The sequence below is a fragment of the Ambystoma mexicanum genome, chromosome 3q, assembly GCF_040938575.1.
Source record: "Ambystoma mexicanum isolate Mex_15411 chromosome 3q, UKY_AmexF1_1, whole genome shotgun sequence".
NCBI lineage: Eukaryota > Metazoa > Chordata > Amphibia > Caudata > Ambystomatidae > Ambystoma > Ambystoma mexicanum.
The window spans coordinates 406813642-406840023 of NC_090926.1; the positions used below are offsets into that span (position 1 = coordinate 406813642).

The window sequence follows — 26382 nt, forward strand, 5'->3', positions numbered from 1 at the left end:
TCACGATCGACGCAGTAGAATCTTGTGAAGGTGTGCTTCGACCTCTACGTCGCAGCCCTGCAGATGTCCAGCAGGGGCACACCAGACAGGAACGCCGTGGTAGCAGCGATCGCTCTGGTCGAATGGGCTCTCGGACGGCCGGACAGTGGTCGGTTTGCCAACCGGTGACAGTGCATGATGCAGCTGGAGAGCCACCTGGAAATGGAAGTCTTCGAGAGAGCCTTCCCTTGATTCACAGTCCCAAAGTTCACAAACAGCTGTGACGTCTTCCGAAAACTCTTCGTGCGGTCCACGTAGAACTTCGGCGATCTAGCTACATCCAGCGAGTGCAAAGTCCTCTCGGCCGGCGACAAAGGCGAAGGGAAGAAAACTGGCAACACCAAGGGCTCAATGAGGTGGAAGTCCGACGGCACCTTGGGCATAAAGTAGGGGTGCGTCCTCAGCACCACCCTCGTGTCATGAAAAGTCAAGTATGGAGGCTTGCAAGATAGGGCCTGGATCTCTCCCACTCGTCGTGCAGAGTTGATGGCCACGAGGAAAGCTGTCTTCCACGACAGGAACTTCAAAGGCGCCGAATGCATAGGCTCGAATGCCCCCCCCCCCCATGAGCCTGGTCAGCACCACATTAAGCTCCCACGCCGGGGCAGGAGCCTTCACTGGCGGGAATGATCGGAATAGTCCCTTCATGAATTATTTCACCAGGCGATGAGACCACAAGGACGCCCGTCCCATAGTCCTGGTATATCGGGAGATTGCAGCCAGATGTATTTTGATGGCGGCGTGACCCAGTCCAGCTTTGGCCAACGACAGTAGGTACGGCAGTACTCGAAGGGCCGTAATCCGCAGAGGGTTAATCTGTGCACGGCACCAGACAGAGAACCTCTTCCATTTATGTCCATAGCACGAGACTGGAGGACGCCCTAGCCTTTGCAGGAACCTCTCTGCAGTCAGCCGGGATGTCGTACCCTCCAAACTCTAGTGCTGCAGGAGCCAGGCCTGCAAGTTCAGCGACTCCGGGTTGTGGTGAAGAATGGCGCCTCCTTCTCTGGAGAGAAGGTCTGTCTGCGTCCGTTGGCAGCTTGACTGGTGTGGACGTTGGCAAGTCCAGAAGGTCCGGGAACCAGATCCATCTCGGCCACGCCGGTGCGACGAGGATCATCCTGCACCGGGACCTCTTGAGCTGGTTGATGAGCCGTAGCAGCAACGGCAGCAGAGGGAACGCATAAAGAAATAGGCCGCCCGAGGGGAACGAGAAAGCATCGCCCATGCTCCTCGGCTGGGGGAACCTGCTGGCGAACCTCCGGCACTTGGAATTCGTCGCCGTTGCAAAGAGATCGATTTGCCCAACTGACGGAAACCGGTGTCGGCGATGTCCTTTGCCACCGTGATGGCCCCATCGTCAGAAGAGTCGATTCACTTGATCCTGGCTTAGTTCCCACTCGTGGCACGAGCGCAGCTCCCTGCTGAGTGAGTCGGCGATCGCGTTTTTTATTCCTGCCAGAAGAAGAGGCACCAGGAAGATCCCTTGGGCGACGGCCCAATGCCACAGATCCTGGGGTTCCTTGAATAGGGCCAGGGACATTGTTCCGCCCTTCTTCCGAGAGTAGAACATTGTGGTGGTGTTGTCGGTGAAGATCCTCACCACCTTGCCCTTGAGGGACGGAAGAATGGACCCGAGGGCCCAGAACACTGCGCAGAGCTCCAAGATGTTGTGGAGTGACTTCTCCGGGAGCCAAAGGCCTCTCGCGTGAAGATCTCCGGAGTGCGCTCCCCAACCTTCCAGGGAGGCATCCGTTGTCACAGTCACCTGGTGAGCTGGGGTCTGAAAGTCTGTGCCTGCCGACAGATGGGAGCGGGTACCCCACCACCGGATCGCCTGACGGAACGTCTCGTTGAGGGATCCTGTCCTCGAAGCTGCCTGTCGACTGGACCCAGCGGGCGTCGAGGAACTCTTGTAAGGGGCGCATCCGAAGCCTGCAAAGGCGCACCAGTTAAATGCAGGAGGACATCATCCCGAGGAGGGACTTGATAGATATTACCCTGGTCATGTCCGTGGCCAGCAGACGCTGCACCTTGCCCAGAATGGTCCTGGTCCTTTCCTCCGACGGCGAGGCCACCCGCGCCACTGTGTCGAGCTTGGCACCCAGAAACAGGGCGACTTGCGACGGAACCAGGTGGGATTTTGGAAAGTTGATGGCGAATCCCAGGTCCGTGAGCAGCTGGATCGTCTTCGCTGTGTGCTCCACGGCGAGCTCCCTTGTCCTTGCCCGGAAATCGCCCTCCTCCAGCTGTCCCAGCACGTGCTGTAGGGTGACCATACGGAACTTCTGTACCTTGATGTACTTGTTCAGTCGTCGCAGGTCTAGGATGGAGCGCCATTCTCCCGTCTTCTTTTTTACGAGGAAGTACCTTGAGTAAACTCCGGAGCCCGAAGCCTCTTTGGGACGAGCTCAATGGCACCCTTCTTGAGCATCACCCTTACTTCCAACAGTAGTTGAGGGACGTGATTTTCCTTCCTGGCCATGGGTGGAACGCGAGGGCACTTCTGAAACTCGAGGGTGTGTCCTCGGGACAGGGCGTCCAGCACCCAACGGTCGGTGGAGATGGACTCCCACATGCTGACGAACCTCGCCAGCCAGCCTCCCACCGGGGTGCTTCGGCGGGGGCCCGACCCCACGGTCGGTTCAATCTTGTTTGGAGGCCGCCTTGCCTCCTTGACCTCCCTGTCGACGACGGGCACCACCTGACTTGCTGCGTCCCCTGTAGGCTTCCTGGGACGAAGATCTTGCCGCTTGGCGGTACGTGGAGGAGCCACTGCCAGATCCCTTGGAGGCACCTTGTCTGCCTCCGGAGCTCCGAAAGGACGGCCGTCGTCGTTGGAGCACTCCCAGTGCCCGGGCAGTCTCTGTGTCTGTCTTGATGTCCTGAAGGGACTCCTCAACCGCCTTCCCAAACAGGTTGTTCCCGTCGAAGGGCATGTCCAAAACCTTGGTTTGTACGTCCTGGCAGAAATCCGTGGCCTTGAGCCATCCTAGTCATCTCAAGCAAACGCTGTTGCCCAACTGACGGAAACCGGTGTCGGCAATGTCCATTGCCACCGTGATGGCGTGGCCCGAAGCAATCCCACCTTCCTGTAGGATTCCAAGGGCCTCAGCCCTTTTGGCGTCCGGAAGTCCGTCCAACAGAGGGGTGATTTTGAACCACAACTCCCTGTCGTAGCGTGCCACGATAGCCAGGGCGTTGGCCGCCTTGATAGTCGTTGCTGCAGATGAGATGATCCGTCCCATCGTGTCCAGCTTCCTGCCCTCGCCGTCCGGCGGGAAAGTTGATGTCGAGGCCGATGCCCCCCCAGCTTTCTTCTTTGCCGCCGCCGAGATGACCGAATCCGGGGTAGGTTGTGCCCGAAGGCACAAGGGGGCAGCGTCGGGGACCCGGTACTTCTCGTACTGGTCTCTCTTTGCCGGCACCGTGGCAGCGTTCTTGAGGAGGGCGAGCCCTTCATCCCAGATGACATCAAGAAGCGGTACGGCGAGGACCGTCTTCCCTTTAGCCTCGCGCCGTTGGTAAAGGAACCCTTCATTCTCTTCTGAGCAGAGCTGGAAGAGCTCGGATGCCCTGGAAATCATGGCATGAAAGGATCCAATCTCGTTGGGCGGAGACACCCGCGCAGGGGGCGACATGTCCCGTTGTCGCCTCCGTCATCTGTACCTGTCGTAGCCATGTCCGTGCCTGTATGATCCCCCTGGGTAGTAGACCGGGGGGGGGGGGGGAGGCAGAGCAGGCCGCAGAGGTGGCGTAGAATGAGTCGTCCTCTTATGCGGTGGACTTTCTGAAGGTCCTGGCTCCGGTTCCCCCATCGGGTCTGGCTCAGGTACCTCCGTCGGGGGGAGGGGCAACCTTGTCCTTATCTCCGAGCACAAGGACTGAATCGCTGACAAAATGGCCGCCGAAGTGTCCTGCAGCGCCGGAAACTATGGGCGCGAGGGCTCGAGGAGCCTCGTCGGCGACGTCGTCGCCCTCCCTCCCGATGGGCTAGGCCTCTTCCACGACTTCGATGAGCTCTTCAGAGGTCGTGTCCGTATCCACGATGGCCACCAGCCCCTCCCCCACCTTTTCCAACAAGGACTTCGTGGGGGTCTTCTCAATGGGCCTGAAAGACTCCCCCCCTCCGCGGTGGCAGAGACACTCTGGGTCCTGAGGTCGCCTCCACTGGTGTAGCCTCCACAGGCTGAGACAGGGCCGTGGCAACATCCTCAATCGAGGTCTTAGAAGGGTGAATTACGGCCATCGTCACCTTCTGTACGCCTGGGGCCTTCACCGTGGGGGGAGGGTCAGAGCCTCGCTCCCCCTCTGCCGGAATCTTCGAGATCAACTGGGGCCTCTCCAGAAGCTTCGCCGGGTTTTCGGACGTCTTCTTACCCGAGCCAGAGCGTTGGCTCGTGGTTGATGGTGCCAGGGAGGATGCGCCCTGCCTGGCAGCCAAGGAGCCCGACCGTTCGGCGCTCCCGGTGCCCACGGTGCTTAGCCTTTTGTTGGGCCCCCGTCACCGGGGCGCCCTCACAGGACTTAGACCACCGCTCTGACTTTTTCTTCTCGCCTGACGGGCTCTTCCCTTCCAGCCAGTTGGCGAGACGGAGGTGGCGATCCTTCATGGTCCGCTCTGACATGTTCCCACAAAACGCACAGTCCTTCTCTGTGTGCGTCTTGTCCTCATGGAGACAGTAGAGGCATAGCGAATGCTCGTCCTCCTTGAAAACATTCTGAAGCTGGCATCCAGGGCAGGTCCTGAACAGCTTCCCGGGCGTTGAGCTTCCTTTTTCCTGGGCCATGTCTGGGGTAGGCCTCAGAACTTCTGGAATCCTCCAAAAGCGTAACTCGACGAAATCTTCACCCTTGAGGGGCGTAGAAAACTCCGAAACGGATCCCCGTTGATCGGATGCAGAAATGGTGGAGCTTGAGGCTCTATTTAACCGAAAATAGAGAAAAATCTCCTGAAAAAACGTGAAAATGCAGCAAAAGCTCGAGAGCTACAGCACGAGGACTCCCAACACTTGAACGTGCAGTAAAAATCTGAAGATGGCTGCCAGAGGCGGGGCTTAGGGAGAGGGCAGTCATTGGCTGGGGGCAGTATGACCCAGTGATTGGTTACTACTAAATAAGACAGATCAGAAACGAAACTGATACTGATCTTTTTCTATAGCGAGGATTCCCTTCCTTCCCGGCCTGACGATGGGGAATATTCATGAGCATGTGAATCCATGCCAGACCCCATGCTGCAGAAGGTCAGTTAAGGTTGATCGAAAATCCCAGCTCGTGGAGTGTAATCATAAGGGCAGAGGAAGTGTGTTGAAACACCTCCGGAGAGCCCAACCATGACGAGCCAGTTGTCCAGGTACAGGTAGACGGTGGCCCTGGGCCAGGTGTGCTTCCACTGCCTTCATTTTTTTTGTTGAAACTTTATTTACAGAACTTCAAAATCATCTACAGTAGATCACACTCCACTGCCTTCATGAGCCTGGTAAATACCCTGGGGGCTGAGTTGAGGCCGAAGGGTCGCACCTTGTTTTGGAAATGGCAGCCCATGATCCTGAATCGCAGAAAGGAGCGACTCGGCTGCCAAATCAGGATGTGTAGCTAAGCATCCTTCAGATCCAGGGAGCACATCCAGTCGCCCTTGCACGTCTCTGCAAAGAGTGCTGGCGTAACCATCTTGAATTTTTTTAAGAGGGAGAGGTTCAACAACTCTCAGGCCAGCCTGGTTCTTTTGTATGGCGAAAATCCTGGAGTAGAAGCCCAATCCATGCTGGGAGGCTGGGACTTCTACTGCCTGGCATTCGACGAAGACCGATTTCCTATACTCTGGCCTGGTGGACAGATGTACAGAAGGCCAACCTATATTGTGACAGGGACAACTCTGGGAAGCTGTAGCCAAACCAGTTTAAGGTAGCAGTGACAGGCGGTCTAGGCTAAGTTCTTCAGAGTGGTGAGAGTGTAAAGAGTCCACAATGTGGTCCACACAATGGGAGTCACAAATTACACTTAGCCAGGATGTATAAAAATATTTAATTATGGCCAAATACACTAAGAAAAATGAACACAAGCAACTAAACTTATCAACCAATAACATCAAACTAAAATACATATATACAGTCACAGGTTCAAGTGCATAATACAAATCAAAATACTCCTGCAAGGGAATTAATAGTTGAGTATCACACATAAAAGTTCCACACTGAGGTTGCTCAACTAATATTGTCCAACCCCAAGTTGCCTGGGGCCTTGTGCCCTATTGTTCAGGATACAAAGACAGCACTCAAGAGGCAGGAGAAAATGTAGGTAGGGTCTCTGGGGTCCAGTGATGGATTCTTAGAGCCAGGGATCAAGATAGACAAGTGTCCAAAATTACCCCCAACAGTTAGAAGTCTTGCCAAGGCAAGTATTGGCAAAGCCAATAGGTTTAGGATAAAGGATGTTATAAGTCCATTGACTTATAATGGGAGTGAAGTGGTATGTTAAAAGCTCAGTAACTTACCCCCTCCTCACTCCGAATCTTCCCAAGGCTCTCCAGAACAAAGGATGGAAGTCCTGGCTTGCTTTTCCCACCGAATTCCGCGGTCCTCAATTTCCACGGGTTGCAGGTTCGAGTGATTCTCCAGTTAGGATAATTTGCTGGTGCAAGGACTCTTGATGAAGAAATGCAGAAACAAACGATGCAGCACCCTGCTCGGCACTGCTGATGGGTCAGAAAAGCAGGGTTTGGACTGCGCACAGCGATGCAGCAGGAATCGGTAGCCGTCGGACTTTCTGGTCTTTCACGGGTCCCCTTGGTGCTAGGATGCGAAATTTCGCAGAGGGTGTCATTGCAGTGGCAGCTGAGGATGTGCCAAGTTTCAGGCGGAAACTCGGAACGGCAACGAAGATAACCAGTTAGCCCAAAAACGAAGCTGGTCAGCCACAGGACGATTCCCGGGCACTTCCGAAGACGGTTTTTGTGCTGGGCACTGAGTAGGCTTCGGGACTGGATGGTCCATCCACTCCTGGGGTTGTAGCACCGTCGCAGGCCTACTGGAGATCACGAGACAGACAGGTCTCCACCAGGACTGCAGCAGAAGTTGGTTGCCAGGCCTCCTGACAGGTTACAGGTTTCTTTGTGGGTATTCTCAGCTGGATGGATTCTTGGCTCCCCCAGGATCTGAGAAATTCATGCAGGGGCCCTCTTCTCATCCTAAAAGTCAGGTAGGAGTCGAAACTTCCAATGGCAGAACTAGCCCACACACACCCCACAGTGGTCCAATCAGGACCACTGGCGGGAACACTCATGCATACCACTAAAGACACAGAAACCAGGATGTGTATTAGGGTCAGACTGACCCAGCCCACATCCTGCTTGCAAACACACAAAGCCCTCCAGTAGCCCGCCAAACGCTGCTGCTTTCCCAGGCACTGGAAGTCCTTATAAGGATCTTTCTGGCCTCTGAGGCCAGGAAGAAGGCTAAAAAAGATGCAAAAAGAATGGGCGAAAAACCTTGTGGCACAGCCATGTTTGACTAGTAGCCACAGTAAGTAGCCAAACGCGATTTAAGCTAAAACGAAATTCCCCAAAAAGTGGGGTAACATCAATGCTGCCACCAGCCCATCTTTTAAGCACCTCTAGAGTCACCACAAAGTCCTTTGAGTTAGTCTAGGGCAAAACAAAAATGAACCCCATTGCACTGCAGTATAAGCTGCTGTGTGCAATGATAAAAAGTTACCACATGTGATACAAAAGTAACCACAAGTAGCAACATAGTCAAGACTAAGGGAAACACTGTTTCCCAATACTGATAGCCTTAAGGACAGTTTCCCCATAACAAGTGAGCAAAGGCCGGTACAGTGCAGCTTAAGGCTTCACTGTACTGCGAAAAGTACAGGTCAGATTTAAAATTCAAAGCAAAAAGTTTGGGGGGTTCCATAAAGATGGAAGGAAAGGTGCTATAAAGAGAATATTTAACATCGACCAGTGACCGAATTTCCACCAACAGAGTTGTTGCCCCAATCTGTGGGAAAGGAGGGGGAGGAGAGGACGGGATAGCCAAGCGATACCCCGTGGATACTACCGAGAGGATCCAAGGGTCTGTGAATCAGACACCAAAACTGCGTGAAGGGTAAGCCTGCCCCCCACTGGAGACAGATGGACCAGAAGGGACACGTCATGCCTTCTTTCCCTCTGAGGCTGTTGCGGAGGAAGGGGACTTAAGAAAGCCCTTACCGCCCCCTCCTTTTGCTTGCGCCGGTGTTGACTCGGGTGGAACGGTCTGGCAACCTGGACCTCTGTTCTTGGAAGCCTTGGAACCCTCCGAACAACCGCCCCTCATCGGAGCGTTGTGACTGGGTGTACGCCTTGGGCAGGGCCTTCGTAAGGTTAAAGACTTGGCAGCTTGTGAATGTTTTTTTTTTAACTAGCTCCTCATCGGTGGTGGAGTGAAAGGTTACCACCCTCGAATGGACGGTCCAATATGTGTAACTGGACGTCTGGGTTGAATTTAGTAGCACGAAGCAAGGCAGTCCTCATGTCAGTAGCGATGCATATGGCCCGGCCATCGGTGTCAATATTGGGCCACGGTGGACTCCATGATGTCCTGCGCCACAATTTTCGCCTCGCCCAGTCCCACCTTGAAACCAGACTTGCTCTGGTTAACGGCTGCCAACATGGCATCCGCATTGGTTTGACGAAGATGCAGCGAAGTGTTGGAATAAAGCTTCTTCCCGTACGCCTCCAAGATCTTCTCCTTGCCTAGCAGCGAAGAGGACGAGGTGCCCAAGGACGACAGGCTTTGAGTAGAGGAACGCCGCAATCAATCACCCAAGAATGCCATTGAGGGTGGGCAGACAGCAAGAGCGGATCCCCCACCGTTTGCCTATATTTGGCGTCCAGGCGCCGCTTGACAGGCTGAGCCAAGTAGGATTTGAGCCACCCCTTCCTGGCCAAAGCAACAACTTCTTTCTGCATCGTGATCCCTTTTATAGCTGCATGGCGTACAGTGAGGATCTCAGCAAGCACCCCCAACTCAGGTTGTCCAACTGCGGGTTGAGAAAGGCCCAAGTACTCTGCCAGACCTGCAAGTCGTTCGTGGGACGCTTTGGCTGACGATGGTGTGTCAGGGTCGGGTGGAGGAGTGCTGGGCACGGAGGGCTGAGGTGTGGAGACCGGAGGCTGTTACGGAACCGCCTGAACCGTGGGAAGCAGGGGAGCCGGAATTGAAGTAGCCGGCATATGCTCCACCGGAGCCCGCAGCGGTGGAGCTATAGGAGTATTGACTATAGGTGAAGGCGGAGGGGCCGGAGTGAGCATGTCCCTGATCACATCCTTAAGGATGGCCCCCATTTGAGGAGATCGCATGAGCATGAGACTTTTCAAAGAACCTGTCCTCGCAGGCCAGTGGCGAGGCAGGCGATATTGACTGTCTAGTTGGTTGCAGGGGAAACCTGCCCTGCGATGCTGATGGAAAAGCTGTAGGCCACGTACCTTGTTGCCACCAGTCCCACCCTGTAACTTGTTCTCCCACGTGCTCCGTTCCTCAGGGCGGCACCGGATGAGCGGCCATCTTGTCGAGCTGCATGCCACTTGCCAAAGTCGTGGTGCTTGGCTCACTGGGCCCAGCCTCCTCCAGGACTGTTGTCAGTGGAGCATGAGACCTACCCTGCACCTCAGGCCGAGGCCTGGTATGCATGTCGCCGGCAGTGCTGCATGCAGGTGGCCCCTCAGCCATGTTGTCGGTACAAGGCTGTAGCCCCTCGGATGTACACCCGGCAAAAGAACCGTGGTCACTAAGCACTGTCTCCGGAAGAATCTATGGACCCCTCGGCCTGGCGGTCGGTAGATGAACTACCCTCGGTACCCCGTGCTGGTCTGAAAGCCTGGGAAGTTCCTCCCGCACGGGTGTTTCCTTGGGTACGAGTCGCCTTTGCGGGGAGCACTGGGAAAAAAAAAAGAGCAACCCTCGCTTGGGCCTTGACTTATGTTTGACAAAGTCCTTCAAGTCCTCTGAGGTGACTTCTCGAAGAGCTCCCTCCACCTAGCTAGTCTGTTCTTCAGGGCAAGAGATAAAAGTGCATTGCACACATACAACCCTCCCATCCGTGGTCGGGGCCAAGGCAGCGGAGGCAAAGAGTGTGGGGATCTGATGTAGGGACGAGCCCCTTGCAGGATGGACACCTGCTGAAGCCCGCTGAATTTGACAAGCGCCAGGGAGGTGTGTGGCTCCAGAGGACCGAGTACATGATTGCTAAAAGACAAAAAGAAAGAAAAAAGTATACCTGGGTAAGAGCGCGTGGTATTACATGGCCAAAGCCAAACCCAGGAGCGCTGGTGAAATCGGCCCGTTCCCATCGATGTTGAAAAGGGGACTGAAGTGGCGCTGGTGGGCAGAGTCAGGGGAGTGCATGCTGCCAGGGCCATGCCCCTGCGTGCCTCTAAATTTAAAGGGGAAGGTTTTCTAGTGAAAAAGGTTCCATCTCCTGTCCCTAGCGAGGGACGCCCATGCAGTATGGGGGAAAGGGACACAAGAGTATGTATATGAAACTGTTATTTACAAAAAACCATTCAATTTGAATAAAAGAGTCAAAGAAACAAAATCCAGGCAAGTGACAGTAAAGTGAAAAAAAGTCAATTTGGTAATTAGGTCAAATGTTTAGGTCAAATAGGCTAATACTGCATGCAATGGCTGTTATTACCGATGATACAGTAGAAGAGTCAATGTCAAAAGCTGTAACAATTCTAACTGCAAGCAACTCCAAACTTAGCAGTGACCTTTGAAAAGTATATTCAAGTAATCTTGTGTGTTTTGGTTTAATGTGCCAAGTATTTTAAAACATCTTGTGTAAATATAATACATATGATATAAATGTATTGTATAAGTTTCTTTGAATTGCATTACCAACTGTGTTCAGTTTACTTACCTACAGCTCACATCTTCACGATAAGCCGGACTGCTTTGCCATTCTACCAAGGTTCCATGAGTAGTACAGACCGATACTAAGAGTTGGAGACCTATATTCCATTGGGATAGTTTTATCAAGTCTTGTCTCAAGTGGACTTTAGGAAAACTTGTCCCAACACTCTACAAGACAATAGTGACATACCCTTACGTGGATCCTTCCTGAGGATTTTTTTTATTGCATGTGGAGTAAAAATGAAATTAGAGTATTTTCCATTGTCAAAGCTGGTGGACAGGGAGACTTTGTAAATTAAGGGGCATGAAATGGAGACCATCTCCAAATATAAAACAAAGGTGTATATGTCTCCACCCAACTTTCTCTGTGTAGGCCGAAAGGCCTGGAGACTTTGCATACCACCGAACCACAAGGTCTCCTACGGATGGATCATCTCAGGAAAGTAGAATGCTCTGCTGAGAGATCTCCGGCAATGAAGACAGTCACAAATAAGTATATAATTATTGCTCAATCTAAGTTAATATGACTTGTACCACCCCTCAAAAACACTGCTCCAGCATGGGGAAAGCACTAAGGCAACCAACTTATTATTTGTGCGCCAAGATGTCAATGTTTCCGTTATTCATTGCATCACCATTCAATTCAACCACTGTTCCGGTCTATCAGGATGGCTTAGCACACGGTTTGGACAAGAATCACAGTTTGTGCGCTGAGGTTTCGATCTTTAATTGTTTTAAGTACTTACCAGTCCTCAGGTTTTTCAGCATCTGAATCAGCAACATATTCAGGCTCGTCATCCAACCAGCCTTCTGGTTTCACAGCACTGTCATCTGGGATCTTGGCAGGCGCATCCTCATCCCTAAAATGCAGCAAAAATAAAAATGTATAACCACAGGCAATGCAATAGGAAGCAGACATAATTACTCCCTCACTAAAACATTGAATACATTGTTTTGAACAGTGGTACATGTGGCTGATGTATTGGTTACCTATGACACTAGTGCTTCAGCATTGGTATAGCTGATTGCAATCAAACTGTGATCCCCTTCGAGAAAGTAAAGTTAGCAGCCTATCCACCTCGTTTTAGGTCATTTACTTTGATCAGTGGAGTGGGAAGGCTAAACCTGCCCCCAGGTCCAGCTTGAGACTTAATAAAACAAGCAGTTATGTAGGTTACAACCATTATCGAACCCTGAATCAAAAGAACAGGTGGGCAGGTCTCATTTTGCCCTGAAAGACATGAATGCTGGAGAACTAGAGAAAGTAACATTCTTCGCCAGCCGTGGATCTTTCATCTTTCTCATTGTTTGAATAGATGCTGTTAAGGCAGTTTTTGTACCACCCTCCGTTGATGAATGTTAAAAAGGATTTCTAAAATCTGGCCCGGTGGACAGATTTTAGGATTCCACCCTAGTCATGGTGAACTGGGAGCTCAGAGTTGAGATAAAACCCAATGAAGGTAGCAATGGCGAACATTCAAGGCTTATATTCTGAAGTGTGTTCACATATAATAGCAGACAATTCAATTTAGACAGTCAGTTATAAAAATACAGTTAGTGTTAGGGAGTAATCTCATTCTGTGCCAATTCCTTCAACCCTAGAGACCCCCAGCTCTTTTCTGGACTTTAGGACTTTTTCATTTTTACCCTGTAGTGAGCGAGACCTTTTTACCCCACTCATGTGTTCTGATTTGGATTATGGGTTTCCTTTGTTTTTGAAGTCTGAAAAACTCCACAGGCATATACTTTTTGCATGGTGACAGCACCTCACGAGACACACTGGTGAGGTGCTTCTTATAAGGTTAAATACCTTGTGTGAACTATTGTTCCCAAGAATAGTAAAGTAAAATTGACTAAACTTACCCTCTCTCTTTGTAGGTCCAGCATACCGCATCTAATGGGGAGTGCTGGTGGGGTTACCTAGTAGCCCCTTATCCTACATTCTCATGTAAAAAAAAAGTTACCCTCACTACTTTAAAAACGGCTGCTGGCAGTGGTTTAATTTTCCTACCATCGTGCTTTTCTACCAAAGGCTGAATCCTCAGCTGTAGTACAGCACACCTGGGTAACAATTTCTGTCACAATGGCAGCGGTCTTTGCCATTTTCTGTTTGTGAGGTCTTTCTTGGATTTTATGCTTTGCGATAAGCCAGGTTTGAGCATTTTGTTAGTTTTGCCGTTGCCGGGCTTCAGCGCTGAAGCCCGCCTCTGCCTCCAGTGTGTCTGGAAAGGCAGGATGTGAGGGAGGTTCCAGAAACTTCCCTGTCCTTTGTCTCTAGGAGTGCCTGAATGGAAACAGTCCTGATTGGCTGGCTGTCCCTGCTGTGCGATTGACAGCCTAGGACAGCCTAGGCATGAATGGGAGAAACCTGCTTAAAAAGGCAAGGGTCTTGGGACTAGAGGCAGAGTTGACCACTGGGAGAAACACCAGACCAAGAAACGGTGAACTAAGCTTGCTGCAACCGCCTGGACCTTTGAATTGCCAGGTGAAGCCCTGCTGCTGTGCCGAAACTCAATTCTGACAGAAGTGTCAGAAGGGACAACTTCTTCCCTTGGGTTAGTGGGACCAACTAACCCCAAGACGAACGCCACTGGACCATTTTCCCCCGATTGGCTGTATTTCTTTGCTGCTGCAAGAACAGAGTGCCAGGGGTCGAGAAATACGTAGTTGAGTGCAATGGCTGAAATCCAGCCAGAAGCTTCAGGAGCCTCCAAGGACCAGGTTAGGGAGAATTCTCACGTCTGTTAATTTCCTTCTACTATAGAGACCATCTGGACTTTAGGACTTTAAATTTTTATCCTGAGTGAGCGAGACCTTTTCCTCACTCATGCATTTTTTCTTTGATTTTGAACACTTTCTTTTGGTTTTGGAGTCTGACAAACTCCATAGGCAACATCCTATTGTATTGTGACCCACAGCAGCCTCAGTGCAGTGTCACCGAAGTCCTTTGGGTTTCTCCTAAGGTTTAAATACCTTCTCTTGGATAAACTACTGTTTCCAAGAGTAATAAAGTGAAATTGACAACTTTTCTCTTTGTAGACCCAACACACACTATCTTACATAGAGTGCTGGAGGGGTTACTTAGTATCCACTTGGTCTACCTTCTCATGCAACATTTTTATGTCACCCTTATTACAACTAATGGCTGGTTAAGTGGTTTAATGTTCCTACCATTGTGTGTTTTTACCGTGCCTAAACACCAATATCCTTGACTTATTGGGATTTATGGATAGACCATTTTGTTCTGTGTAACAGTGTAGTGTATTGAAGAGACGCTGCAGACCAATTGCAGTCTTGTCAAGCAAGACGGCATCGTCCGCATAAGCAAGCCAATGGATTTTAACCCCATTTAGAGCCGGGCTTGCCAGGGCTGCTGGTGTACCCACTCTCTTCAGAAGGAACTCCATCCAACATATGGTCTCCAATGACCATTAGTCACCCTATCTCAGCTGCATTTGCCCTTGGCCCACCCAATCTCCAGGCTATGATACTTTGACACTGTTCCTATACTGCTTGTTGAATTATGTCATGCTATCGGCACCGTTTTTGTGTAATTTACCCTGCTATTTTGTGATTCCTTGTACATTATTGTAACTTCAATAATCTGTAACATTGTAAGCTTTGCATTATCTTATTGCTGCACCCTGCTACCCATGGGTCTGGTGCGCATTAGAAGTTAACAAAAACTTCTCCATGTCTGCGTGATAGAAGTTGCCAAATAGGGGGGCCCCTAAACAGCCAACCCCCCCCCCTTCCACCCTCACTGGGTCAGAGAGGGGGACCAACTGACCCCAAGACAAACTTGACTGGAACCCCTCTCCTTGCTGGCTGTACTTCTTTGCTGCTGCTGGAACCGAGTGCCAGGGGACAGGAACACCAGAATCAAGTGCATCGTTTAAGCCGGACCCGAGCACCAGAAAGATACTCCCGACTCCCTTGAAACCGGACTACACAAGCCTGAGCCACCTCAGAGTGCTGGACCCCAGAAGCTAGGGGAGCCCACAAGGTGTCCAAGAACCGCGGCGGTGCTATTTGAGAGTAGTTGAAACTGCTTAGTGCTACGGATTCGAAGTGTGGCCATTGCTGCTGCCGACCTTCAAACCGTAGTGCAGGAGTCTCTCCCCCACACGACATCCCCCTGTCAGCAGCCGCCCCCCCCCCCCCCCCGACGCCCCTCCCTCTTGTCCCCACGACTGAGGCCCAGGAACAACCGGATCTGCAGGACTTCAACAGGAACAGAAGCCAGCTGGAACCTTTTCTTCAGACTCAAGGTACTGTGTAACTAGGGGTACTTACATCTTATTGTGTGTAGCTTGATTGCTCTCACTGGAGACTTGCATTGGATGCCCTTTGCAGAGTTGCTTGCATCTTTGCTCTTCACAAGCCTCCCAGCTTGTGATGCAACAGCGATTTCTTTTACGACAAAAACTCTTTAACATTGTGTAAGACTTGGGCCTATCTTCAAGAAGTGCCTCAGCTCCCCTAGACTTTACTCAACTGACATTGGCTGTCCTGCCTCCCTGCAGACTCTTCTTACCCTCCGGGTAATCTGGCCCTCAAAAAGTCATACATAAATTACTTGTATAGCTGGGAAAGGGTTAACCTATATTTCATTGGGGGATTGTAAAGTACTTACTTGTTTTGAGAAACTTAACCTTCATTTCCTTCCCTAATCATTTGCCATAACTCCAGTATTGCATTTAAGTGTTAAAGTGATAAATCAATGTCCACAGAACCCTAGTTATTGAAGTCACCCAAGGGTGTAGGAAGTGTGACATCCAAAAAGGGCATCTGCTTACTTGAACTGAAGGAGTATTTTTGAAGTGTATTTAAGTGTAGCTGTTGGGCAAGATTGTATGCAGTACCCTTTGGGTGCACTACAACTCCTGGCAACAGGAACCCAACATTTGGTATATGTCTGTACTACACAGGTTGGTAGCAAGTTGAGCAGCCAGGCTTATCTCAAGTGGGGTCAATGGGAGCTGTAGGGGAGTTAGAGGTGCACAGTGGCCAGTATTCAAATAAACTTACACACAAGCCAAATATTAATTTTTAACAGTCAGTTAAAGTAAGCCTTCTTCAGAAGGTGGCAATATAATAGTAAAACAATTACACTCCAAAATACACTAATTTCTAAATCAATAGGTACCCTTTTGGGATGGCCCACAGACACTACCTACACCTTCAAGTGACTTACTTCAATAGTTAGGGTGCTGGGAGCATTAATATATCACTGTTGCATTTAGAAAACTCTACAGAGGAGTGTCAAAGAAGGAAGTTACTTACCTGTAACTGTTCTCCAGCATGTGTCTGGCATGGATTCACATGCTCATGAACATTCCCAGTCGTCAGACTGGGAATCCTCGGTAAAGAAAAAAAATCAGTATCAGTTTCGTTTCTGATCTGTCTTTCTTAGTAGTAACCAATCACTGGTCTCTGGGTCATATTGCCCCTAGCCAATGACTGCCTTCTCCCTAAGCCCCGCCCTCGACAGCCAGCCTCATATTTGGTAGCACGTAATATGGCAGTATGACCAAGTGAAGAGCCGCAGAGGGGACAGAGGGAGGGTTCGCATGTGAATCCATGCCAGACCCATGCTGGAGAACAGTTACAGGTAAGTAACTCCAGATCAGCGGCACTTCGCGATTTCAGCTACTCGCAAATATCACCTCCGGGGTTATTGTACACCTGGTGGGCTCTCCTTGCTTCTGGGGCCCAGCACTCTGAGGTGGCTCAGGCTTTGGGTCATCCTGCTTGAGGGAGTCCTTCGGATCTTCCTGAAGCTCGAGTCCAGCTTAAAGACTAGGCACTCGTTCCTGTCCCCTGGCCCTCGGTAAGTACAGTCAGCAGGGAGAGGGTTTCTAGTCAAGTTAGTCTTGGGGTCAGTTGGTCCCACCAACTGAAAGGGAGAAGTAGTCTGTTCCGGACTTATCTAGTCAATATGAAAATTGGCACTACAGCAGGGCTTCACCGGGCAAACCAACGGTCCAGGAAGAGCAGCAAGCTTCTCTACCAGTTTCTTTCTTCAGTTGCCTTGCAAAATTATAAGTTACTGTAGTGACCAACGTACTCTTAGTCCCCTTTCCTCCACACTGCATGGGCGTCCCTTCGTAGGGACGGGAGACAGAACCTTTTTCACCACTATGCCATCCCTCGTAAGCTTCCTTGATGGCCCGAGACCATCCATCGGGCTATGGAGGCTTGGTACCCTGGTCTTGAACCGCCAAAAGTGAACAATGCGTCTGACTTGTGGAAGTCCTCAGTCCTATCCAGGTAGAATTTCAATGCCCGCTTGACATCGAGGCACTGCAGAACTCTGCGCCTCGACTGTAGGCTCCGCAAAAAACATAGGCAGCACTATTTCTTCGTTCAGGTGGAACGCAGAAGGAACCTTCGGTAGGAACACTGGGTGTGTCTGCAGGACTACCTTTTCCTTGTGAAGCGTAGTATAGGGGTCTGAGGCGACCAGCACCTGTATTTCGCCGACTCTGCAAGCCGAGGTGAGGCCTACTAACAAGGGCATCTTGATGGTGACCAGCCTAAAGTCCGCGGATGCCATCGGATCAAATGGTTTGTGCGCAAGGGATCCCAAAACAATGTTGAGGTCTCACATAGGGTGTGGCCTTATGGGTGAGTAGTATCTGGCGAGTCCCGTCAAATGCTTCTTGACAATAGGATTGGAAGAGGAGAAGATTTCCTCCTCAGAGTTTCTATAGGCCACAATGGCTGACAACTAAATGCAGCAAGTGTCTACCTGTACTTCCGAATGGGCGAGGTGCGCCGAGAAGGGGAGCACATCATCCAATGTACATGCCAGGGGGGAGGGGCGGGTAGATATGCAAGTCTGCCCAGTGGCAGAACCTGGTCCACTTGCTCTTATACTGGGCCCTGGTAGATTTGCTCCTAGTGCCCTGTATGATCTCTAGATTAGCCTGGGAAAGGCTGAGGTGCCCTAGTGTGACCTGCTCAGGAACCACACTGAGGGCAAGTTTCTGTGGCGCGGGGTAGATGACCCTTCCCCCTGCTGTGCCAGAAGATGTGCTGCGTCAGACGGAAGGTGAATGGGTGGCCTCTCTGAAAGGCTGAGCAGCTCAGAGAACCATGGCCTGGCTGGCCACCATAGGGCTATTAGAAGGATGCTGAGGCGGCAAGCCTTGTTCTTGCATATCACTCTGTATCAGCAGTGTGGGCAGGCAGGTATATGCTGTCATTCCGTCCCACTAGATTGGGAATGCATCACCCAGGGAGCAAGGGCCCTGTCCCTGCCAGGAAGCGAACAGTTTCCACTTCCTGTTGTCCCCAAGAGGCAAAGAGATCCACCTGGGGGTGACCCCATCTGCTGAAAATCTCCTGCAGTACGAGGTCGTTCGACTGCCACTCGCAATTGCCCGCTACCAGTCTGCTGAGCCCGTCTGCCTCCAGGTTGGCTTCCCCCGGAAGGTGGGACAGCCATGAGGTAGTTATTGTTCTCCAGGGCCCATTCCCACATGCTGACTGCCAGTCTGCACAGTGGGGGTGGGGGTAGCTGGTGCATCCCTGCTTGTTGACAAAGAACATGCTGGTTTAGTTGTCTGTCTGAATGAGGACTATCCTGCCCTCGATAACCGGAAGGAAGGCTGAGGGCCTCGCTCCTGGTTCCATGACGCTGCGAAGTGCAGCTGTATCCTCCCCATCTGGAGTCTTGTGGGGGAACCGCCAATAGGGACCGCTGACATGAGACCCAGTAGGTGTTGGTACCACTAGGCTGATGTCACTTCTCTGCTGAGGAAGTGTGCTGTGGTCCTCTTGATGGCCTTGATCTTGTCTTCCGAGGGAAGCCCACTGCGTGCGTGTCCCAGATGAGCCCCAAGGTGGTCAGTCTCTGCACAGGCTGCATCTGTGACTTGAGGTTGAGCGAAAAGCCCAGACAGTGCAGTGTGCTCATAAGAGCATGGAAGTGTGGTGCACCGCTTCTGGAGATATCGCCCGGACGAGCCAGTCTAGGTACGGGTAGATGTGGTGGCCCCGAGGAGGGCCACCACTGTTTTCATCCGGCTGGTAAATACCCTGGGGGCCGAATTGTGGCAGAAAGGAAGCAACTTGTATTGGAAATGGCAGCCCATGTTCCTGAACCGTAGAAAAGAACAATGATGCTGCCGGATCGGGACGTGTAATGAAGCGTCCTTCAGATCCAGGGAGCAAATCAGTCTCCCTTGCACAATGTCTCTGCAATTAAAGCCAGCATAACCATCTTGCATTTTATGTAGGGAGAGGTTGAAGGTGGAAAGGTCCAGCACAACTCTCCAGCCCGTCTGATTCTTTTTCTAAATGGTGCTCTCGACAAGCGACCGGATCTCCGCCCAAAGAGTTGCTATCCCAATCTGTGGGAGTGGAGGGGGAAGAGGGAGGAGAGGCTGGGATGGGTTGGCAATACCCTGTGGATACTATGGAGAAGATCCAAGGGGCCATGAAATTCTGGCACCAGAAGTGCTATGGAAAGCAAGCATGCCCCCCCCCCCCAACCCCTGCTGTGGAGACACAGGGACCTGGAGGGGCGTGTCATGTCTTCTTTCCCTCTGAGGCGGTCGTAGAGGGGAGACTGGAAAAGCCCTTACCCCCCCCAATCCCCTTTTTGTTGCTTGCACCATGTTGGGTCGGCGAACGATCCGGCTGCCTGGACCTACACTCTTAAAAGCCACGGAACCCTCCATATTTACGCTCCTTGTCCGAGCACTGCTGTGACTGGGTGTACATTTTGGGCGTGGTTGTCAGGATGGATAAAGACTTGGCCGTTTGTGAGCTGTTTCTTTTTATTCAGCTCCTTGTCCGTGATGGAGTGCCAGAGGTCACTCCCCAAAAACGGCAGGTCTAAGATGTGCTCCTGGACATCCGGGTTGAATTTCGTAGCATTTAGCCAGGTCCTCATGTCCGTGGCAATGCATATGGCCCAGCCAGAGGTGTCAATGTGGGCCACGGTGGACTCCATGATGTCCTGTGCCACCATGTTGGCATCTGCCAATCTCGCCTTGAATCATGATTGGCTCTGTGCCAGAAGCTCTTGGAGGAAATCTGCAATTTCCCACCACAGCCTCAGGTTAACGGCTGCCAGCATGGCCTCCGCGTTGGCTTCACAAAGGTGCAAGGATGCGTTGGAATACAGCTTCTTCCCATACCCCTCAAAGATAATCATCTTCTCCTTGCCTAGCAGCGCCGCAGAAGGGGAGGCCGAGGAAGACTGAGGCTTGGAGTATACTGATGCTGCAGCGATCACCGAGGAGTGTGGCCGAGGATGGGCCGATACCAAGAGTGTCTCCCCCCCCCCCCAGCCGCCACCCCCATCTGCCTGTACTTGGCATCCAGGTGTTTGACCAGCTGGACCGAGTGGGGGCTTAAGTCGGCCCTTCTTGGCCAAGGCAACTAAGTCCTTCTGCATCAGGATCCCCGTTCTGGCAACGGGACGTAGCGTCACGACTTCTGAGAGGACCCCTTTGCTGGTGGCTTGACCTCGGGTTGAAGAAGGTCCAAGTACTCTGCCAGCCCTGAAGATATTTGTGGAAGACCTTGGCTGACGATGGTGTGTCGGGGTCCTCTTTCTCATCTGTGTCCACCTGGGGGTCCGGTTGGTGCGGCACCAGTGGAGGGGTGCTGGAAGCCAAAGGCTGAGGAGTGGGGACTGAAGCCAGAGGCTGCAGTGGAGGCTGGTATGGAACCGCCTGTACTATCTGTTGTGGTGCCGGAGCGGGCGGTGGAGGCTGCACAGGGGCGCCTGCGGTACTAGAGCCATTGGCGGGAGCACGTCCGCAATGTCATCCGTGAGGAGGACCCCCCCAGCCGAGGAGATTTCATGAGCGCGAGGAATCTTTCAAAGAACCTGTCCTTACAGAGCGGAGGTGTGGTAGGAGATATTGACGGGGTAGCAAGAGGCTGCTGGAGCAGTTGTATGCCCTGCCCGTACAGATGCAGCAGGAACCTCCCCTGCGCAAAATAGGCTGTAGGCCACGTACCGGCTTGATACTCGCTCGGCCACCTGCTCCCTTCCTTGGTGCGGTATCGGGCGGGTGTTCGTAATGTCTGGCATGGCGCCTGTCTTGTCAAGCTGCTTACTGGCTTACTTGGCCCAGCCATGGCTGCTACTGGAGGGTTCCTCATCCAATGCAACCGTGCCGGTTGTGGCAATGGGAATCTGACTGCATGGTGTAGGCTGCCCACCGCTTAGTGCGCCGTTCAAAATTTGTTTAAAGAGCTGACAGGGCTTGAAACACCGCTCACCATGGTCACAAGGCAGCCAGTTACACTCTTGAGTGTCCCTCCAAGGAAACTTACCATTACAGGAAGGGCAACATTTAATGAATTAGAAAGGTAGCACCCAGACAAGGGAAAGGAAGGGGGAAGAATAAGAAAAGGCATTTTCTAATACAGGATATCGAGAAGACAAGTCCCTCCCCACTCTGCCTTCTGTGAAGGCCGAAGCCTAAGGTCGCAGCCTAGTAGCCCCTCATCCTACAATCTCATCTAACATTTTTTATGTACCCTCACTACTTTAAAAGGCTGGTGGCATTGGTTTAATTTTCCTACCATTGTGCTTTTCTACCGTAGGTTGAATCAGCTGCAGTATAGCACCCATGGGTGACCATGAAGGCAAAATGGCCCAGTCTTTTTTCGCCATTTTCAGTTTGTGAGGTCTTTCTTGGGTTTTACTCTGCGTGCCAAGCCCGGTTTGAGCTTTTCATTGTTTTGCCTTGAGCGGGCTTCAGTCCTGAAACCTGCCTCTGGTTCCAGTCTGTCCGGAAGGGCAGGAAGTGAGGCAAGTTCCTGAAACTCACCTGTCCTTTGGCATGCCTGAATGCATCAAGTCCCGATTGGCTGGCTGTCATTTCAGGACAGCCACCCTGCTGTTTGAGAAACAGCTAGGCTGTGCATGAATGGGAGAAACCTGCGTAAAAAGACGAGTGTTTTGGCACTAGAGGCAAAGTCGACCACTGGGAAGAACACGAGACGATGAAACCGTGAACCAAGCTTGCTGCATCCTCCTGGACCTTTGAATTACCTGGTGAGGCCCTGCTGCTGTGCTGAAACTCCTTTTTCTGATCGACAAGCGAAGCGCCAGAAGGAACAACTTCTTCTCTTGGGTTAGTGGGACCAACCAACCCCCAAGACTAACTCCACTGGACCATCTTCCCCGACTGGCTGTACTTTGCTGCTGCAGGAACAGAGTGCCATGGGTCGAGAAATCCGTAGCATAGTACAACATCTGGAATCCGGCCAGAAGCTCCAGGAGTCTAAGGAGCCTCCAGAAGCAGGACAACCAGACCTAGAGTCCCCTCACCAGAGTGAAGGAAGACCAACCCGTGGCCAAGATCAACGGTTGTGCAGTTTACCACGCGCTGAAACCGCAAAGTGCTGCTGATCTGAAAAGGGCCAGTAGCTGTTGCAGACCTCCAAATTGCTGCTGAGGAGTCCTCCATACATCCTCCCTCTTGTCCCCATGACAGGGGCTCAGGAACCCAGGATCTGCATCGCCGCAACACGACAGAAGCCAGCTGGACCACTTTGTCAAACCAGAGGTACTGTTCAGACTTGGGGTACTTACCAAAGTGTCTTTAGCTCGGCTCCTCAATCGAGACTTGCAGTAACTATTTTGCTACAGTTGATTTCAGCTCTACCCTCCATAAATGTAACAGCTTGTGAAATTACAGTGATTTTCTACCAAACTAACTTTGTGCAAGACCTTTATCATCCAAGAAGTGCTCCATAGACTGCTCCAATTGACCTTCGCTGTCCTGGCTCCCTGCAGACTCTTCTAGTCCCCAGAGGTGATAACTTGTGTTTAGACTGTTATTTCTGGGAAAGGTTTTGTCTAGACTTCATTGGAAGATTTAAGTATACTCACATGCCCCGAGAACCTGTTTACCTTTTTCCTTTCCTTTCTGAAGCCTCAGAATCTGCAGTGTACTAGTGATGTATAAATGCCATGACTGTCCTTTTGAATGAAGTCACCTCATGGTGTAGGAAGTGTGTAAAAAGCATACCTGAAGAGTATCCATTGAACTTAGGCTGATTCTGGAAAAGTATTTTAAAGCATATTAGAGGTTATACATATTGCCCTTTTTAAATTATGCCAATTTAAAAACTGGTGTTAAACTACTATTTCCAACTGAAACCTTGAGTAAGTGTTACTTGGCTGCTTGTATTTGCAAATTTCAATGCTACAGCTCACATTTACCCTTCTTGGGATAAGCCTGGCTGCTCAGTCACACTACCAACTTGTGTAATACAGCCCTATACCAAAAGGTGGGTTACCCAATACCAAGAGGACAAGTGTGTAGCCTTGCACTGTTACCACATCAATTCTTGCCCAACAGTCCCTTTTCAATTTTTAAAAAAAAATCCAATACTCCACGATTACCACTGGATGTCTGACTAGATGCACAGCATGCAATTGTAAGCAGATTCACATTCATCAGAAATAGTCTTGATTCGAGTTTTTAGAAAAAAGCAGCTGTAATGAATTAAATCTGTGTAAATAATTAGTGGCTACTAAATTACCAACATAGCCCCAAGGATATTTTAATGTCAAATCCGATTATGTCAATCAAAATAAATTATTTAAGGTGGACTGGTGTACCACTAGGGACACACTGGGTAATATTTTACCATCAGGCTATGGAGAAGCAAAGGAATACCGTTAATGACGGTCTAATAAGATTTCGGTGTTCAAAATAGAGAAATATCTTTATGCGTTTGAGGCTAAATCTCCTCCCTAACAAGTGATTGGTGCTAGAACTTCTTAGGCAAGAATGGATGCAGCAAGCCTGTGTGTGACTACACAACACTTGTCCTCTTGGTAATAGGTAACCCACCTTTTCATATAGGCCTGCACTACATGTTGGTGTGACTGAGCAGCCAGGCTCATCTCAAGAGAGGTTAATGTGAGCTGTAGCAATGAAATTCACCAATACAAATAGCCAAGTAACACTTACACTTAAGGTTTTAGTTAAATAATTATTTTACAGTAATTTATATATATAGGAATTCTTTAAAAAAGGGCCATGTATGTAGCAATCAAATACACTTTAAAAACTTTCACATAATGCACACAAAGCTAGTAGATGCTCTTTAGAGATGCTTCTTACACATGTCCTACACCCCAAGGTGACTTCACTGACACTGATAGTAACTGCATTAATAGATCACCAGTACACTTTGCAGATTGAGGTTTGTAGAAAGGACAGGTTAAGGGAAGGAAAAACGTTAAACAGGTTCCCAGAGCATGGGAGCACTTTAGAAAAAAACTTTCCCCAGCAATACAAGTTTAAAATCCAATGCATCACCTATGAGGGACAGTAAGAATCAAAGTCAAATGGATTAGTAGAGTCTGCAGAGAGCCAGGACAGCCAAAGTCAGTTGGAGCAGTCTTTGGAGCAGAGGCACTTTGTAGGCAATAAGTCTTGCACAAAGTAGAGTTTGTTGAAGAAAAATCACTGTAGGGTCACAAACTGTTATACTTGTGAATCGCAGAGCTGAAATCCGCTCTAGCAAAGCAGCTACTGCAAGTCTCAACGGAGAAGAGCAAGCTATAGACACGGAGGTAAGTAACTCAAGTCAGAACAATACCTTTTCCAGCAGGCTTCTGTCTGGTTGCAGCAATGCAGATCCTGTGTTCTTGGGCCTCAGTCGTGGGGACAAGAGGTAGGACGTTGGGGGACTTCTGCAGCAGCAATTCAAGAGGTCAGTGGCAGCTACAGGCTCTTTTTGGATCAGCAGCACCTTGCGGTTTCGGCGCTATGCAAATAGCTATCTTGGATACCGGTTGGGCTTCCTTGACTCCAAGTCCTGCACTCTGGTGAGGGGACTCAAGCTCTGGTCTTCCTGCTTCTGCAGGGTCCTGCAGAGTCTCCTGGAGCTTCTGCCCAGATCACAGATTTTGCACTAGTCTACACACTTTCCAATCACTGGCACTCTGTTCCTGCAGCAGCAAAGTACAGCCAGTCGGGGGAAGGTGTTCCAGCAGTGTTCGTCTTGGGGTTAGTTGGTCCTAACCCAAGAGAAGACGTCCCTTCCGGAGCTTCTCTTGTCGATCAGAAAAAGGAGTTTCAGCACAGCAGCAAGGCTTCAGCGGGCAGTTCAATGGTCCAAGAGAATGCAGCCAGCTTCGTTCACGGTTTCTTCGTCAGGTAGTTCTTCCCAGTGGTCGACTGCCTCTAGTCCCAAAACCCTCACCTTTTAAGCAGGTTTCTCCCATCAATGCACAGGCTAGCTGTCACTCAAACAGCAGGGTGGCTGTCCGGCAAGGACAGCTAGCCAATCAGGACTGGGGCATTCAGGTATCCCTAGGGACAAAGGATACCTTCCTCACTTCCTATCATTCCAGACACACTGGAAGGAGAGGCAGGTTTCAGTACTGAAGCCTGCCAAAGGCAAAATGAACAGGGGGCTCAACCTGGCTTGGTACAGAGCAAAACAGAAAAAGGCCACAAAAAAAAATAACGACCAGGGCCATTTTGAAAACATTTCACCCTTGGGTACTATACTGCAGCTGAGGATTCAGCCTGCAGTAGAAAATCACAATGGTAGAAGCATTAAACCACTGCCACCAGCCATTTAAAGTAGTGAGGGTAACAAAAAAATGTTAGAGTAGGTAGGAAAAGGGGCTATAAGTAACCCCTATCCCAGCACTCCACAAAAGATGGGGTGTGTTAAGTAAAGTCAATTTCACTTTACTATTCTTGGGTTCAGTAGTTCTCACAAGACAAGGTATTTAAACCTTGAGAAATGTAAAGGATTTCTCGGACAATGCACTGAAGGTGCAGTGTGTCACCATACAAATAGTAGATGCCTATGGAGTTTGTCAGACTCCAAAAAACAAAGGAAACACAACCCAAATCAGATCAATGAGTGTGTAACAGGGCTCACTTGCTCCAGGGTTAAAATAATAAAGTTCTTAAGTCCAGCAAAAGAGCTGGGATCTCTAAGGTTGAAGCACAGAATTAGCACAGAAATTTGAATTCTCCCCAACAGAAATGATGTGGTCCGTGGGGACAGATTTGAACGCTTTTATTGTAACATTGACTCTGTAGGGCCCTGGGAACATGCAATTATATATTCTCACAAATTTAGAGTAAATGGATCAAAACCATCTGGGAGGGTTCATTGAACCTGAACACTTTGTTCTGCCAACTGCCTAGAGGCAGCAGTTCTCACTAGTCTTAACCACTATTAGACCTTTGTTAGAAAAGGTTCTGAATAGATTGATTTGGTGTGTATTTTTGAGGATGTCTTATGAATTCTGCAAGTACGCATTCTTTTACTTAATTTTGATTGAAGATGTATTTCTATTTAAATGCTGGAATATGGCCATTCTATGAATTGTGTCACAAATATAAAAATCACCGAAGGTAAGACATTGTGACGTAGTTATTTCTTCCGTTCTTCCCTTCAGCTAATCCAACACCTTCCCTTGTGCTGCTGCTTA

General features: G+C 50.4%; 1 protein-coding gene across 3 annotated transcripts in view; it reads right to left on the minus strand.

The window, feature by feature from the left end:
* Positions 1-26382, minus strand: part of CANX (calnexin) — a 745024-nt gene that overhangs the window by 241939 nt on the left and 476703 nt on the right. For all 3 annotated transcript variants that reach the window (XM_069654105.1, XM_069654104.1, XM_069654106.1), the window contains exon 9: positions 11678-11791. In XM_069654105.1, the coding sequence (XP_069510206.1) occupies positions 11678-11791 (114 nt within the window). The remainder of the gene's footprint in view (positions 1-11677; positions 11792-26382) is intronic.